General features: G+C 40.3%; 1 protein-coding gene and 1 non-coding gene across 2 annotated transcripts in view; both read right to left on the bottom strand.

Annotated features, from left to right (window-relative positions):
- Positions 1 to 358: 358 nt before the first annotated feature.
- TRNAT-AGU (transfer RNA threonine (anticodon AGU)) lies at positions 359 to 432 on the bottom strand. Its single transcript has one exon. It is a non-coding gene; the product is annotated as a tRNA-Thr (tRNA).
- A 1,662-nt stretch (positions 433 to 2,094) lies between these two features.
- The window catches only part of WDR88 (WD repeat domain 88), a 32,314-nt gene continuing 16,186 nt past the window's right edge, over positions 2,095 to 18,222 (bottom strand). Inside the window, exons 6-11 of the mRNA XM_067540047.1 lie at positions 16,940 to 17,069; positions 14,518 to 14,702; positions 12,829 to 12,911; positions 10,284 to 10,352; positions 9,750 to 9,842; positions 2,095 to 3,315 (exon numbers count right to left, since the gene is read on the bottom strand). Coding sequence (XP_067396148.1) covers positions 3,178 to 3,315; positions 9,750 to 9,842; positions 10,284 to 10,352; positions 12,829 to 12,911; positions 14,518 to 14,702; positions 16,940 to 17,069 — 698 coding nt within the window. The 3' untranslated portion in view covers positions 2,095 to 3,177. The remainder of the gene's footprint in view (positions 3,316 to 9,749; positions 9,843 to 10,283; positions 10,353 to 12,828; positions 12,912 to 14,517; positions 14,703 to 16,939; positions 17,070 to 18,222) is intronic.

Below are 18,222 nucleotides of genomic sequence, written 5' to 3'. Positions count from 1 at the left end.
GAAGGGGGCAGGCCCTGGGGGAGAGGAGAGGCAGGGCAGGAAGGGGGCAGGCACTACGGACACTGCAGCACAGCAGGCGGGGGCCAGGCACTGTCGGGGCGCTGGGAAGCGGCGCAGGGATAGGGCAGAGCCGGGAGCCTGCGATCATGGCTGCGGGCAGGGCAGGGCAGGGCGCTCCCTGGCTCCGGAAGGGGATCAAAGAGACCCGGCGCCATTAGCGGCGTCTCCTGCTGGCAGCTGAGCCGAGCCACAGGCAGCAGCGCGGTTCCGCTATGAGCCCCCGCCCTGGGGGACCAGCCGGGAGTCAGTGGAGATAAAAATAACCGGGGCGGGGGTAAAAGGCGGGCTCAGCCCGGGTAGGCATCGCTGGGATTCGAACCCAGGATCTCCTGTTTACTAGACAGGCGCTTTAACCAACTAAGCCACGACGCCGGCTATGTTTGGTGGCGGCGGGACGGTCCCATCCACGTTCCAACAGCCGGACTGCTGCTCTGAGTGGACAAAGGGAGGTGGGCGCACGGCTGGGGCTAGGCCGCAGGTGAGGTGACAGACGCCCCGATTCCTAGCGGAGCCGGGCTTCGCTCCCATCTCCCACGACTCAGAGAGTGGGGGGGCGCTACCCGCCGCGCACTCTCAGTCTGACCCTCTTACCCTGCCACGCAGCCAGAGGCATCCCTCCAGCCCTCAGAAGAGCTGGGGGAGGGGGCCACGTTGCCCTGGCTGCCCAGGGCAGTTGAGCACTTACAATTTAGGTCACCCTAGCTGGAGCATTCAGGGCTAAGTGTGAAAAATCCACGGCCTGAGCACTGTACCCAGACCGCTGTCATCGCTGGACAGCCCCACTTTGACCCACACCCTCAAGCCACTGTCCTGGCTGAAGCGAAACATTCCGCACCTTCAGGACCAGGCAGTGGGAGAGACAGAGAGGAGACAGAGGGCAGTTCACCCTGCACCCCCGGCCTCCTGCAACACCGCACAAAACCAAGTAGCGTTGCTACCTGGCACACAGTGTCAGTGCCAGTCAAGCGTGGGCTGCCTGTCCCTTCATCGCCGGGCCAGCTGGGCCACTTTTGAGCTGTGTTGTGACACCATGTGCTTCATGTCAACGCCAGTCAAATTTGGACTGGCTAGCACTCCATCTCTATCGCTGAAGGAAGGGGCAGACTGGTGCAACCTGACTGGCACTGCATCCCACCCTGGCCACTTGAAATGTTCCGAGGTATGATGTAGCGATGCCACCCTAACGCCCAGCATAGATGCAGCCAGGTGACAGAAAAATGCTTCCATTGACCTAGCTACCGTCCTTTGGGGAGTTGGTGTTCTGACAGACAGAAAAAGCCCTTCTGTCCCTGCAGGCTACAACTACACAACGGTTATGACAGCATAGGTAGGGCACCAGAGAGTCAGAAGAGCAGCTGTAAACGTGTAGGAAGGTAACAGACATATCTCTATAAACCTCACTGAGATGCACAAGAGAGTGTGTGTGTGCGCACAGCTGCATACACTTTGGCATTGGCACACTAAATGTTAAGACAGCCAGGGCAAACATATTTAAGCATGTAAAATTATGCAGGCTTATGTTCCAAAACTGCCTAAACACACATTCTTGCAGAGTCCCAATGGCACAGAGTCCATGCTAACAGATCTCCATAGAGGATCAGGACCCTAACATTTTCACTTAATTTTGTTTTAGACAATTATAGTAAGTCATAATATACACACATAGATTATATATTTGTGTGCATATGCATAAAGTGATTTTTGTGTACACACACTATCATAATGCACACACAAAAAACCTCTATAGAATAATTGGTTTTACTCCCTCAATGGAAAATTTTAGAGCTTGGATTTTTTCAGCTAAAAGAGACAGGAAGAGCAAATAAAGGACATTCCCAATTCAAATATTATAAGAATATTATTTAATTAAACTAACATTATTTTTAAACATGCAGAAATTAGTTCAGCATTATTATTCATATTTAAGGGTAATTACTCCAACAATAAGACAGGCACATTTTATGTATTCTGCAAAAATAATTCCAGCTCCACCCAAACTGCATTCCCCCCCCCCCCCAACTTTTTACTGCAAACCAATGATATTTAATTAAGAGGAAAAAGAAAATAATCTCTTATGATATGTTACATCTTGTCACCTAATGTTTTATTCAAAGCAGTAATTCTGGATAAAACATACTATTTCTTAAAAAGTCTTTTTTTTTTTAATCTTGGATTCAAGTGCAACTGTAGCTACCAAGGTTACACGATTCACATGGTTTAAAAAAGAAAGAAATATCCATAATGGATTTCCATTTATTCCATAGCTTAACTACATTCCACACTGCTACGTACCCAAGTACAAAATATTTTGTCTCCTTATAAATCCCTCTTAAAAGAATATAATCTGTCTGAAACATGTTATTGATGAATGAGGCTCCCACATCTTGAAACACTGATCTCATATTAATTGACATCATCACATAGCTAGTTAAGAGGTATAGTCTTTTAGGGGCCAATTCTGAGAGGTGCTGGAGTTGAGGGTGCTCAGCACCTCACATGATTTGGTCCTGAATATACGGGACTAGTTTGCCTTATGTCATGTCAAACACAAATAATAATATATTCTTGGGACTGAAAGTTCCTAGAAATATTTTTAGGGGATTTTGGAAGCAAGGTAATAAAAAGCTCAGGGTCCAAACCCGCACTCCACATTCAAATTTCAAAACCCATTAGCATTTTCAATTGATGCAAATGTTTTTCATATTTCCTGTATACTCCATAGTAAAAAAACGATGGTTTTATTCTACACAATTTAAGAACAACTGTCAGCAATTTACATAGTCATATATTTTCTTTGTTATAATAACCTTTATTAAGTGTGCTCACTTAAAGGGTATGGATGTAATTTTCTTTTTACACAATATGAGTAGATTTCAAATCTTAGGACTTGATCCTGTCATCCGTTACACTGTGAGAATCAGTATGTCTATTGCACAAGTGTACAATGAATCAGCAAATTTTTTTTTAACAGATGGCACAAAAGTTTGGGAGAAGTCCTTGGCTCTAAATGTTTATACATGCAATATATACATACAATATATACTGATAATCACAGATATATATAGGCATATGCTTAAAACTCAAATGTATTTGCACATATAGACTGTTGGGAAGAATTTAGAGATCAGGAGATACTGTGGGTGGTAATGGCAAAATATTTCTCGAAGGAGAAGCCAGTCGACAGAATACACACTTGGTTACGGTTTCAGAGTCATCGAACTGTAGGAGTGAGAAAGGTTTTTCACAATCTTCACACTGATATAAAGTAACATAAAAGACAACAACAAAAAGAATACGTTAGCTAATCATATATGAATCATTTCACCACTGAAGTTCAACTATAAATATACAGGCCTGATTTTCAGAGGCGCTAAGTACTTGCATTTCTCATTAGCTTCAAATGGAGCAGTGAGTGCTCAACACTTTTGAAAATCAGGCCCATTCAGTTACTGTGTAGAAAGCTTTCCTAAATTTACTAATATCTTTTTGTGGTTTGTGATATTGCCTTAGCAAATTTATTATTTATTATTATTAGTTTATACAGCACTGGAGGTGATGGGTTTTACAAAACAAATAAAGATGGGCTCCGTCTCCTAGTATCATTTGGTTTAGAACAAATTGCTTAATTGGAATTAAATCTGAATTGTCATCAAAATTTCTCTTTTCCCCCCTCCTCTTAACCTCTTGTAGTGATTTCACAGCTCTTCCTTCTTTTGTAAACTCATTATTTTTTATTTTTACGGAAGAGCCACAAATTCTCAATTTGTTTTGTTTTGCTGTTCTTTATTGTTTGTTTTATCACAGTATCCATTTGCTATCCTGACCCTATGCTTTGGATTAAAGAAGCTATATAAAAATAATAATAACCAACCAACTAAACCAAAACACCTCTAATGTAATAGAATCAAATTACAAACACTTGGTGTGAAATCCTGGCCCCATTGAAGTCAATGGGAATTTTGCCATTAACTTCAATTGAAGCAGGATCCAATCCTGGTGTATTCATGAATGCTGAATCTGCTTCTAACTAAGACAACACAACATTGTTTCCCCATTCATTATGCATAAAACTATTCACAAAAAACAGAATGAGGCAAGTGTTCTCTTTTTTTAAGTGATTAATATCTTTTTCAATATCTTTCCAACATTTCTACAACTTCCTTGTCTTCTTTCTTTTGGACAGACCTTTACAACGTTCCATCAACTGGTGATTTTAATGAATGTAGGGAATATTTTTCACTTCAGTCACAAATGTATTTCAAACTTTAGAAAAACTGTACCTGCTGGTTTTGAGAACATGAAATTCAACAAGAAATGTCAATATAAACAATAATAGATGAAAAATTAAATTTGAAAAATGTTATTTTCTGATACCTCTTTTACTTTGATAATTTGCTGCAATCAAGCAGAAGAGTATAACTTTTAAGACCCCAGTAATGGCAAATCTATGTTCAGAAACATTTGGTAGGGGGCATGGGAACTAGCTCTTTTCTATGGAACTGAGCTTATTAATGTTAATCTTTGCTAACTCCAACTTCATAATCCACTTTTCAAAAATACATAACACAACAGTGTGACCCAGAAACCCCTTGGTGCCAACTGGCAAGTGCATAAAAGGTGTATAGGCATTTACAGGGTCTGATAGCTATGCAATAGTTCACAAAAGGGGGCATGTGAGGTCTCTACTGAGAGCCAGTAACACACCAGTTGGCATCATAACCACTGTAAAATGTATGTAAGGATAATATTTAAGGAGTTATGCATCTATACTGGAAATTATGTTCTTAAGATCTGTGAGTCAAAGCAGGTCACCAGCAGGTGACAAACATGTTCCTTTCAGACATCAGATAACAGACATTTACCTCTCAGCCTGGCTATATGTAAATTGAGTATTGTATGCTTCACAAATGGATGCCTATTTATACACTGAGCCAGGCCCTATTCAAAGTTTTAAAAATCTACAGGAAAGAAGCCTACAGGAGAAAACAACCAGCTGGCAATGGTGGAGGAGGGATTTATAAGTAAAGACAATGCTATAAGTGGGGAAGTGGGACACCAAGAGGAAGCAGAAGGAGGAGGGTGCAACAGGGGAGGCCTCCTGAATTGCACTGAGAAAGTAGGGCAATTGGCCAGTTATCTCAAGTGCCTATACACAAACGCAAGAAGCCTGGGAAACAAGCAGAAGGAATTGGAAGTCCTGGCACAGTCAAGAAACTATGATATGATTGGAATAACCGAGACTTGGTGGGGTAACTCACACGACTGGAGCACTGTCATGGATGGGTATAAACTGTTCAGGAAGGACAGGCAGGGGCAAAAGGGTGGAGGAGTTCCACTGTATGTAAGAGAGCACTATGATTGCTCTGAGCTCCAGTATGAAATTGGAGATAAGCCAGTTGATAGTCTCTGGGTTAAGCTTAGAAGCAAGAACAGTACGGGTCATGTCATGGTGGGTGTTTGTTATAGATCACCAGACCAGGAGGATGAGGTAGATGAGGCTTTCTTCAGTCAACTAGAGAAAGTTTCCAGTTCACAGGACCTGGTTCTCATGGGGGACTTCAATCACCCTGACATCTGCTGGAAGAGCAATACAACAGAGCACAAACAATCCAGGAAGTTTTTGGAGAGTGTTGTGGACAACTTCCTGGTGCAAGTCCCGGAGCAACCAACTAGGGGCCATGCTCCTCTTGACTTGCTGCTCACAAACAGGGAAGATTTGGTAGGGGGAGTAGAAGTGGGTGGCAACCTAGGCAGCAGTGACCATGAGATGGTCGAGTTCAGGATCCTGACAAAAGGAAGAAAGGAGAACAGCAGGATGCAGACCATGGACTTCAGAAAAACAGACTTTGACTCCCTCAGGGAGCTGATAGGCAGGATCCCCTGGGAGGCTAATGTGAGGGGGAAAGGAATCCAAGAGAGTTGGCTGTATTTTAAAGAAACATTATTGAGGGCACAGGAACAAACCATTCTGATGTGCAGAAAAAAATAGCAAATATGGTAGGCGCCCAGCTTGGCTTAACAAAGAAGTCTTTGATGAGCTTAAACACAAAAAAGAAGCTTACAAGAAGTGGAAGCTTGGTCAGATGACTAAGGAGGATTCTAAAAATACTGCATGAACATGCAGGAATGAAATCAGGAAAGCCAAAACACAATTGGAATTGCAGCTAGCAAGAGACGTGAAAGGGAACAAGAAGGGTTTCTGCAGGTATGTAACCAAGAAGAGGAAGATTAGGGAAAGTGTGGGCCCCTTACAGAATGGGAGAGGCAACCTAGTGACAAAGGATGTGGAGAAAGCTGAGGTACTCAATGCCTTTTTTGCCTGTCTTCACAGACAAGGTCAGCTCCGGACTACTGCACTGGGCAGCACAGAATAGGGAGGAGGTGAACATCCCTCAGTGCTGAAGGAACAAGTCCAGGACTATTTAGAAAGATTGAACATACACAAGTCCATGGGGCCAGATGCAATGCATCCTAGGGTGCTGAGGGAGTTAGCTGATGTGATTTCAGAGCCATTGGCTATTATCTTTGAAAGCTTATGGCAATTGGGGGAGATCCCCGATGATTGGAAAAAGGCAAATATAGTGCCCATCTTCAAGAAAGGGAAGAAAGAGGATCCAGGGAACTACAGACCACTCAGCCTCACCTCAATCCCTGGAAAAATCATGGAACAGGTCCTCAAGGAATCCATTTTAAGACACTTGGAAGAGAGGAGGGTGATCAGGAACAGTCAACATGGATTCACCAAGGGCAAGTCATGCCTGACCAACCTGATTGCCTTCTATGAAGAGGTGACTGGATTTGTGGATGTGGGGAAAGCGGTGGACACGATATATCTTGACTTTAGCAAAGCTTTTGATACGGTCTCCCACAGTATTCTTATCAGCAAGTTAAAGAAGTATGGGTTGGATGAATGGTCTATAAATGGATAGAGAACTGGCTAGAGCATAGGGCTCAATGGGCAGTGATCAATGGCTCCATGTCTAGCTGGCAGCCGGTCACAAGCAGAGTGCCCCCCAGCGGTCGGTCCTGGGGCCAGTTTTGTTCAACATCTTCATTAATGATCTGGAGGATGGGGTAGATTGCACCCTCAGCAAGTTTGCAGATTACACTAAGCTAGGGGGAGTGGTAGATACCCTGTAAGGTAGGAATAGGATACAGAGGGACCTAGACAAATTGGAGGATTGGGCCAAAAGAAATCTGATGAGGTTCAACAAGGACAAGTGCAGAGTCCTCCACTTAGGACAGAAGAATCCCATGCACAACTACAGACTGGGAACCGACGAGCTAGGCAGCAGTTCTGCAGAATAGGACTTGGGGGTTACAGTGGATAAGAAGCTGGATATGAGTCAACAGTGTGCCCTGGTTGCCAAGAAGGCTAATAGCATATTGGGCTGCATTAGTAGGAGCATTGCTAGCAGATCAAGGGAAGTGATTATTTCCCTCTGTTCGGCATTGGTGAGGCTGCATTTGGAGTATTGTGTCCAGTTTTGGGCTCCCCATTACAAAAGGGATGTGGACAAGTTGGAGAGAGTCCAGCGGAGGGCAACAAAAATGATTAGGAGGCTGGAGCACAGGACTTATGAGGAAAGGCTGAGGGAACTAGGTTTGTCTAGTCTGCAAAAGAGAAGAATGAGGGGGATTTGATAGCAGCATTTAACTACCTGAAAGGGGGTTCCAAGGAGAATGGAGCTAGGCTGTTCTTATGGCAGTAGATGGCAGAACAAGGAGCAATGGTCTCAAGTTGCAGTGTGGGAGGTCTAGGTTAGATATTAGGAAAACGTTTTTCACTAGGAGGGTTACCTAGAGAGGTGGTGGAATCTCCATCTTTAGAGGTTTTTAAGCTGAGGCTTGACAAAGCCCTGGCTGGGATGATTTAGCTGAGGTTAGTCCTGCTTTGAGCAAGGGGGTTGGACTAGATGACCTCCTAAGGTCCCTTCCAATTCTAAGATTCTAAGATTCTATGATTGCTGGACTTTATCTAGACATATAGGAATGTATTCAGCATCGTTAACCTAGGAGACAAACTGCCAGTGTGCATGTCTTATGAATAAAGGGTCACAGCCAGTGAGGCTGTAAAGCATGGGGAGAAAGATTTTGGGAGTAAGTTAAACTCTGCAAGACCTGAAAATAGCTTGTTAGTTAGGTTTACCTGTAGAAAGCATATTATGATTTATGTATGTGTACCATGCGCCTCATATCAGAGATTCCTAGGAAGTAGTGTCCATTGGAACTTCCATTTCTTCGTTGACTCCCTATGTGTATTACACACGTGGATGATTGATTTTCTTTTTAATCGGGGGGGAGGGGGATTGGGAGGGTACAAGGATGCAGTTGGTATAGATACTTGTAATACTGCAGTCCCAACAGCTGCATCTGCAAAGGAGGCTTGAACTAATGCATAATGTTTTGTGAATGTATGGATGGAGCTCCAGGTAGCCACTCCATAGATGTCCAGCATAGGCACCTCTCAAAGAGATGCCATTTGGGTTGTCTGTGCTCTAGTGGTTTACAATATATTTACAGGTTTGAAGAAACACCAAGCATGGAGAAATCTGTGGACACAGAGGATTCCAACTCAGGCCATATGACAGTAAGAAGGAACTGGAAAGGTGTCAGTCCACATCGCCACTTATACCCTTGCTTTGGAGCACGAGGAGAACTGCGCAGGTGCAGACCAACAGACACTACTTGCAAGAAATCTCTGATCTCAGACACACAGTGTGCATGCATACCCATATGTGAAATACACACAGGGACCAGCACTTGAAGAAGACCCATTTGTCTCCATTAATTCTGTTTGCTTCTTCTTGAATCTCTGTTTTTTGTTAAAGAAACTTCTTGTTTTTTACTATAAACGTATCTAAATGCTGTGTGTTAAGTGAAGCTGTAATGTAAGGGATAACTGGTAAGCTGGGGTGTACTATTCCTTTGGGAGCAGAGGATTTAGGAATTCTATGACTGTACTGTGAATCAGGGACTGGGCACTCCAGGGGGATGCTCAGAGTGCTCAGAGATTGGAGTGTACCTATCATTAACCTGTAAAGAGAGAGGCTTGGAAAGAAGTGCTTATGTTGTCAGCAGCTGGTGGAATTGGAAACTGACCCATAGCAGACACAGACACAAGACTTCCTCACACTAAGGGTTGGTGGTAGTAAAGTACCTCACAACCCTGGATGCCCCCAGGAAGTGTCACGCATATAATCTGAGTTTTGAAAATAAAAGCCTCAGAGTTGGTATATATTGACTTATGTCTGTCCATGAGTGCATGAATACCATTGCCTGAGGCCAGCAGTACTGCTAAATATGTAGCCAATTATTCTACTAAGCATCAGGTGTGGGAAGCCAAAGGATTTTTTTATTTAAAAAGAATTTAAGTTGGTTTGCTATTGTTTCTAAAAATACAATGTCATCTGCACATGGATTTCTGCCTCCTTACCAAATTCTTTTTTTAAACAAAGAAAAGCAGTGATGCATTTGTTTTGAAATTCCTCCTCTTCTCCTTCCCCCACTCACAAAATAAATAATTACAAGAATTTTGCAAACAAAAGAGAAAAATAAGGTAAATCAATTTTTGAACCCAGGAATCTTGACAATGTCCCTTCAACTGTTCATATTTTGGTTTTGAACAGAGGTTTAACTTGGAGACTAAAAAGGCAGAACCATCAGCCATAACTCCACATAACGCTTACCTGAGCTATTTTTGAGCCTCTTGTTTTTCTGCTTTCTATTGCTGCAGGAATATGATCAGCCTTTTCAATGTTCCATAATCTCAAAGTAGCATCCTAAAAGAAAGAAAGAAACAGTTAGGACATGTATTTACATGTTATCGCTGGTCAAGCACCACAGCAAGATACAGTATTTTTCCAATGGATAAAAGCCTCATCAGTTGCAGAAAGCACAAATAACTCTATTTGTAAGCCAGGACAATATTTTGTAAACTATCATTACTTTGAAAACAAAAAAATGTTTTACTCACTACAAATATTCTTTAGTAATCTTAGAAATTGGATTTATGGGTCACACCAAAAATGTGCACCTACATATAAAATTCCTTTTAATATTTTCTGAAATTGCTTTTCAAGTAATCATAAAACTACAACTGAAAGATTGTCTGGGTCAACTGTTGCATTAAGGTACAATTTTTCTAACATAAATATTGAAGCACATAGTGAAATCTGTTTTTAAATTAGCTTCCTACACCACATCTATAAGTTAATTGTTACCTTTGAAGAAGAAAGGATCCATTTCTTGTTGCTGCTAATTGCAACATCCGTCACCCAGTCTCCATGGCCCTGCAGCAAAGCAAATTGTAATTGTAACCCAAAAGTAAGAACTTTATTACCCTATAATAAAGAAAATAGCTGTCTTCACCATAAATCTATTCTGGCAGCCCTTTCTACAATAAGCACAATCTCTGTGTATGCTCATTCATCCCTGGGCAGAACAGCATCTGCTATCAAGCTCATCATTTCCTGCATACATCTGACACTGCTAGATCCTCTATCCTTTCCAATGGTTAGTGAAACTGCAGCATCTCAACTAGTAGTTCTGCTGGATGCAGTGCTGGTAGCTACTGTGATAGTTATTTTGGTTCAAGTCCTCCTTGAGTGTGTGTGGTTTTTTTTCTAATTTTTTAAATAATTTAGCCAAATATAAATATATATAGAGAGAGAGGGAGAGAGAGAGGGAGGAAAGAAGGCAGGGAAAGAGTTGTTTTCTAGTACTCACACCGGTAGAGCAGTTTGAAGATGTGGGTGAGATAACAACGAGGGGGAGAGCTTTGAGGCAGCCACCAGCCTTTCCCCACTTCAAGGGAAGGGAGATGATTCAGAAGGCAGGCAGTTGCATTGGGTGAGCTTAGCTAGTCCTGTTTGTTGCTACACAGATGATTACTGAACATGCATGGAGATTTGTGGCAGCACCATTAGATCTGCTTCCACAAGAAGAGAAATAAGCTAAAACCAAAATGAAGAAACAACCGGCATAGTGAGTTTATTCAAAAATGAATGGACTTAATGAGAAAACAGAGTTCAAAATGGATGTTTTTCATTTTGATAGACAAACTTCACATATGAGAATTGTGCATTAATACATGTTTATCAAAAACAAATCCATTAGCATTTTCTAACATACAGGGAGAAAGGCAAAGATGTATTTAATAGGATATATGGCATATTTGCCATTTTAGAGTCAGCTGTTCCTTTGATACAATCCTGTCAATGAGCTTGCACTCTACCCAATAAGCTTCCCCTCTTTATTTCTCTCCCTGCCATCTTTCCAGTGCTTCTCTTGCTGTTCGCTTGGCTTTTTGGCTTCTTCCTCTCTGTCTGCTTCTGCCCTCAAATGCACACATCTCCATCAAACAAAACCCAGAGAAACCCCACTGCCCACATAGCTTAGTTACTGACTAGCCTTTTTTGGGTAGTGCGCCTATTGTTTCAGCTCTCTTACTCCAAAAAGGAGCTTAACTGCTCCTTACATTTATTCTGAATGAAGGGCAGCTATCACACCCACCAGCTTCAAAGAAGTTTTACCCAACTTCCATCAAAACAATATTATGGCCCAAATTATGCATATTATGGCCCAATTTTTCAAAACTTGTAATGCAAAATGTAAAAATGTAAAATTACTGCTGTTGTGCATACAGTCGTAGTACCTGCATACGTAAATAATATAAGCACATCTGACACACACAAATTTGAAAATATGGGATTATAAATAAGTCAAAGGTACAAAAGAATAACCTTACTACCAATACCACTAATATTCTAAATTCACAGACTGATAGTTCTACTGAAAGGTTTTAAAACCTACATGCATTGGACACGGATATCAGATACCTAAATAACACTGGAAGTGACTGATTTATTGAATTATACTCCAGAGCATGACAGTAACTTCCACATCAGAAGAACCCTTGTGACGATGATGATTGGTGCTCTCAAGCTCTCTTCCACACTCAGTCACTTGCAACAAGGATAATTCTTATTTTACATTCTAGGTTCAGAGTGAGTTCTTTAAAAGCAAAGAGTCAGTTCCCAGTGAGATTAACATAAAGTAGTGCTGAAGAAACAAAATTCTGTAGATAAATATTTTAGCTAAATGTCTTTTTCAGCAATGAAGGTATTTCACTGAAGTTTTTGACTCCAGAATTTTATTCAGATTTATAATACTGATCTTTTCTCATTTACAATTCCAAAATGGGAACTTGAGTACAAGGAGGGCACCTGTAAGTTACAATCACTATAGCTGAGGCTATATGATAAATATGATATATATGATAAAATGATACAGCTAACCATTTTAAATAAAACCTTAAACTCAGTTCTTGTACCAGCCAGCCAACCAACTACAGTGACCAGAGCACAGATACCCTGAATCTCTCTGTCCTTCCACAGTAAAAGTGCAGCTACTGTATTCTGCACTTGCTATAGGTAATTAGTGTGTTTCTTTGGCAGTCAATGTACAGCACATGGTAGCAGACCAGTCTTAATGTCACCAAATCTAGTAGTATGTTAATAACAGAATTCACAAAGAAAATAGCCTGGCCAGTCATTATAAAAGATTATGTAGTCCCCAGGAAATTAAAGTCACATATAATACATTGCATGTTCTTATCAACGTCTATAAGGGTTAGAATGGGGGGGGAACGGAAGAGAAAGAAAAAGATATATACATCAGTTAATGTAAAGAGATACACAATACTCATACAAGCGGTACATTTTCATACCTTCTCATTAAACTGGTGGGCAAACAGAAATTTAGTACCTTTAACGCAAGCTTTTTATATCCTGCTCCTGCATCCCACAGAGCTATTGTTTTGTCATATGCTCCAGACACTACAAGAGATGCTAAAATACAAAATTAGATGTGATATTATTTCTCTGCTTTTTTGATATAGACTAACAAACTCTATCCAGAATTGAGTCAGACTGGTAATTGAATTTAAATAATGCACTGGTATTAGTCATGCTCTAGCAAGATAGTGGAAGTCCCTGGAGTTTTTTAATGAGTACAAACATGGGCATAAAATTCAGTTATCAAAAATACAACCAAGCTTATAAAAAAAAGTAAAAGAAAATGCTGATGAGTTTGAAATTTGATGAGACATTTTATTTTAGAAAATTAAAATAGCAAAAGTTATCTTTAGAATAATTAAGCTTTTGCTAGCAAAACAACCACATGTATTAATTACTGTAGCTTTTCTTTTACTGGTAAGTTTAGTACTTGCAGCAGTTGAGAACCAGTGGTTAAAATAGGCTTCATTCACTCAGAGTTTTGTTTCTCCAAAAGCTTTCTTGAGGTAAATCTATTTCTTTGACTCCAAAATAATACACTGTATTCTTCTATCATGGGGCAGAGATAGTTGGGAAAATGTCAATAAACTTTCTTGTAATTATCTCCCTATCAGCTTAGCTTTGAACAGAATAAACCACAATAAAGATTTTGAACCAAAGGTGATACTTCCAAACACTAAAGTTCAGAGGCCTATCTGAAAGTCAGCTATTATCCCTATGTATGCTACTGTCAATCTAGTTGGTGCTACCACCTTGGATGTCTTCATTTCCAGAACAATTTTTTCTCCAAAGTGTGTAGTTTAGGATTCAAATCACTGAACTGAGTGGGTTTAGATGGGATCACGATGTGAAGAGGGGTCAGTATTTTAGAAGGTCATGTTTGTTATGGGTATACAGATGGGAAATTCTGAAGGAAATAGCCAATCAGAGCATAAAGATTTGTAGTAGCCAAGCACAGCAAAGACGTCAGAGGAAATTTCAACATAACAAGTTGGTGTTTTCTTTAACTCTGCAATAGCAATACCACGGGAAGATGAACACTTTAGTCTTCAGCTTCAGAGATTATTTAGTCCAGGACATAGTTATTACCTGGGAGACAAAAGTATCTAAATATCAACCATTTTATACAGAGTAGTCAAAGTGCTGTATTACTGCATCTTACGAAATACCATAAAGAGGTGTTTCTGAAATATCACATTACTGGAAAATGTTGATTGAACCATGCAGAAACTTTACTCCTGTAGGTACTGTCTAAAGATACACAGTGAAATCCTCATTCTCATTCAATATGCTTAACAATAATATTTAGCATTTACTATATATAGTGCTTTACATGTTCAGAGTACCTTACAACTATTACTAGGTGGATAATAGCAAGCATTCAGTCCATGAGGTGTCTCAGTATTTTGTTTACTATACTCTCAGTCATGATCTTTTTACAGTACAGTACATTTCAGATGTCTGAGTAAAGCAGAACAGACCATCAATTCCAATTTACCTACATTATGTGGGTAGCCATTTAATCAGAATGAAAAACGTTTAATTTTGAAACTGAGAAATGAATTAGTTATATGGTTGGCATGTGAGCCCTGTGACTCATCTGAAATGTTCTACATGTTTATACTTAAAGATGTGTATAATGGTATTTAACATAACTCACCATCTTTGCTAAAAACGCAGGAACTAACAGAACCTGCATGACCTTGGTTCAAGAAAATAGGTCCATGACAACGAAACTCCCCTGTTTTTATATCCCATATTTTTAAGGTTTTGTCCCAAGATGCTGTGCACAAGTAATTACCATCTATGGTAAAGCAGCAGTCTGAGATGACACTGGTGTGTGCCCTGAAACATACATGAAAATAACTGCAACAGGATACTGTGATTTTTTAAAGTTATTAGAATACTGTAAGGGCTTGATCTTGCAAGGTCTGAGCACTCTGGCCCCATCTAGTGAAGCACTTAAGCACATTCTTAGCTTTAAGCATGCGAGCAGTTCTGTGAAAGTTACTGGAACTGCTCCTTTGCCAAAGGTCAAATATGTGCTTAAGTGCTTTTCTGGTGAGGTCAGAGTGTTCAACATCTCACAGGATCGAGTACTAACTGATTTTTAAGTAGAGTATCACACAGTGTAACAAAAAATCCTCCAATGATTACACTACACACCAGTTTAATTAAAAGCCAAATATTGAAGGGTGAACAATGGATGCCTTCAAGTAAACAGTACCATCTCTCTCTCTACATGTCATGAAACTATATAATGATTTCATTATGTTTAGTTAGTTTCAAAGAAAAAGAGAAATCAATTCTACAACAAACTCCAGTTTTGAGAACAGGGGGTGCCACTTCAGGAAAGAAATCTCAAAGTTCCAGAACCTGGCAGGATTTTAGCAATTCCTGCTATCTGCAATGGGGAAGGGATTACAAGCATCTCTGCAGGAAACAATGCTGTATTCATTGTAATTTAAAAGAAGGATTATTAAAATGGTCCAGATTTGAGTCTCTCATTCTAAGCAACTTCCTAAGCCTTTTAAGGGCAACTTTAATGGTACTTTTTGTATCCAGACAATTTAAGATTAATGCTTTTATGATTTAAAACCAGAACTGTTGAATTTGTTTAAGCCATTGTTAATGTTTTTCAGTAGTTGATCTGATATCACCATTTGTTGCATACTCCCTTCTTACACAGATACTATTTTATCTTTAAATAAGGATTTTCATGTAATATTGACTTTACCGGGAGTTGTGGAGGCTTCTCTCAGGATCAGGCTATATCAGTGGTTCCCAACCTGTGGCCCGGGGGCCAGATTGGCCCGGGGAGGCTTTCAAAGTGGCCCGCTGCTCCCCATCCACTGGCTGTAGAAGGGAGCTACTGCCTAAAGACCCAGGCAGAGTGCATTGCCGCAATGCTAAAAGACCGGTGCAGTCTCCTTGCAGCAGACAAGAGGACAGGAGATCAGCGCTCCCCTCCCTCTGGCTGATCTCCCATCCCCCTGGCTGCAGAAGGGAGCCACTGCCTAGGAACCCAGGTGGAATGCATGGGGTTACAGGATGCATGTAGTTTCCCTGCTGCAGCCAGGGGGACGGGAAAGCCTCCTCGCTGAATTCCTTCCATCTGGCTGCAGGGGGGATGAATGAGACTGCTGGCAGAGACTGTTGGCCCTTCAGAGTAATAAAAATTATATCTGTAGCCCTAGAGCCAAAAATGTTGGGAACCACTGTGTATATACATCAATGAAATGCAGCAACACACTCAACAACAGCAAGGTGACCTGGGTATCAGAGCAAACCCTAATATTAAGAATAGTGCTATAGGAACTTTATAGTCACAATGATCAGAATGGATTTCAGGTGTTATGTTCTCATCTGAAATGGCTCCAGTCAGTGCACAAAAGTCAATCTATTTACCTTAGAATGATGAACGGACAGTTTGAACCTCTCAAGATTTGACCTTTTGGTTCCAAGGAATATACAAATTTCATACCTGAGTTTTAGATTCTGAAGCCATCAACTCTAGCTAGTGACTGACCAGCTGTGGCTTTTCTCTCCAGATAATTTCACTCTTATTATACACTTAGATCAAGACCTATCCTTCTCCAAAACTGTAGATATATCCTGTACATATGTATGTGTTTTGGTTTGCAGTCCCTTTAGAGACCTGTATCATGCTAAGTGATTTTTCATCTTCCCATTTGTTAATGTTGTTATCCAGTATTGATAGTCCTGAGAAACACAAGCAACTAGCTTCCAATTCTATAGACATTCCACATGCTGTTTACTTTCCCCACTACCAACTTCTATATCTCAGTAGCTAGAAACTATGATGATTAGCTTTAGTTAATGCTTACCAATGAATAGATGCACCTCATTTATCATTCATAGCAAGAAGCTTGTATGTAGCATGTTATTTAATCTTTCTATGTATTTAGATGGTATATTATTCAACCTTTCTATGTATTATGCTGTTTGGTTAAATAATTATTGTTCATTTTCCCAGTACAAGTTGTAACAAAAATTTAATTAATACTTTTAAAAATATATATATAAACCTTGCCTAATGTAGATATGTTATTGTTTCTTACTCATCAATTGTGACAGTTGTGGATTGTGATATAGTATCCCAAAGCTTTATGGTTTTATCAGATGACACCGAAGACACTCTCTCGTTGTCAGGATCAAAACAACATCTTGTGACTGTGCTTCTGTGATGATCTATAATAAAAACCAAAATGAGAATATTATCTATCATGTTTCCCTGAAGATGCTATTTCTCAGAATTCTCACATCTGGGTCTCAGCTCTCTACTTCAAGAAAGGCAGAACTCCCTAAACTCTTGAGGGTTTTTTTGGTCCCTGAGGGCAGTGGGTAGGAGTGCAAGTCCCCCTTTCCTGCCAAATTGGTGTCGTACACAATACCTGAACTAATTTACTGCCCTTCAAACCATCCACTCCTGATTAAGGAGGAAATGAAGGTTTTCCTACAAAAATTAGTCAATAACAAAACAAAATGTTTGAAAACATAATCTGTCAAAAGGCAGAACAATAAAATATCAAAGTGTAAGAAAAAGTGTTACCCCAGAAATTCTCTTCCATGCTCTGAGAGGAGGTGGGTGGGTAGAGTGAATAAGAATATCATGTGAAATGATACCTTCAGAGAATATTTCCCTCTTCTCTAATGATATCTACTAGCCAAGATTCTAATTCCTGGAAAATAAGCAGCTCTAGGAATATCCCAAAAGAACAACTTCCACAGACAGCAAGAACAAGTTCAATAACAATAATGTGAACAAGCCTTGGGCATGAAATACCTGTGAAGGTGGTGGCTTGGATTCCCTACCTGTTACCACTAACCTTTGGTCTTAAAAATCTTAAGAACTTGGGGAGATAGTTCCTCCTATTTAACACTAGAGAGCTGGTGTTCAGGAGTGAAAATCTTGCACAAACATCATCTTTAAAAAATATATTATTTCATGACACATACTCCAAACTGATTTTAATTGTAATTTATAACAATTTTTAAAAATATCATAAAAAGAATGTCCCATCAAAATAGTCACTGATGACTTGAGATTACTCTCTCTGATGAGCCATTCTTGCTAATTGCATGTGAAAGAAGTAAACTGGATTATATGCAGGCAATCCAAATTTGCAACTCCTGGCAGGTCATGACATTGATATGCTAGTTCTTTAGAGGAGAGCTGTGACACTGGGCCAAGAAGGGTTGCGCCTAGCAGTTTGAAATAACCCAAAATCAACTTTTGAGGACATGTTTAAAGGTATACAAATGGAAATTAGGGCCATTCATTGTAAATAGCTAAGACTTTGAAGTTAAATCTTGCATTGTTAAGAGTTTGGAAGTAGATATA

Source organism: Emydura macquarii, unplaced genomic scaffold, assembly GCF_026122565.2.
Source record: "Emydura macquarii macquarii isolate MOO-44397 ecotype Brisbane River unplaced genomic scaffold, CSIRO-AGI_Emac_v2 contig_561, whole genome shotgun sequence".
NCBI lineage: Eukaryota > Metazoa > Chordata > Testudines > Chelidae > Emydura > Emydura macquarii.
This window is presented reverse-complemented; position numbering and strand designations above follow the sequence as displayed.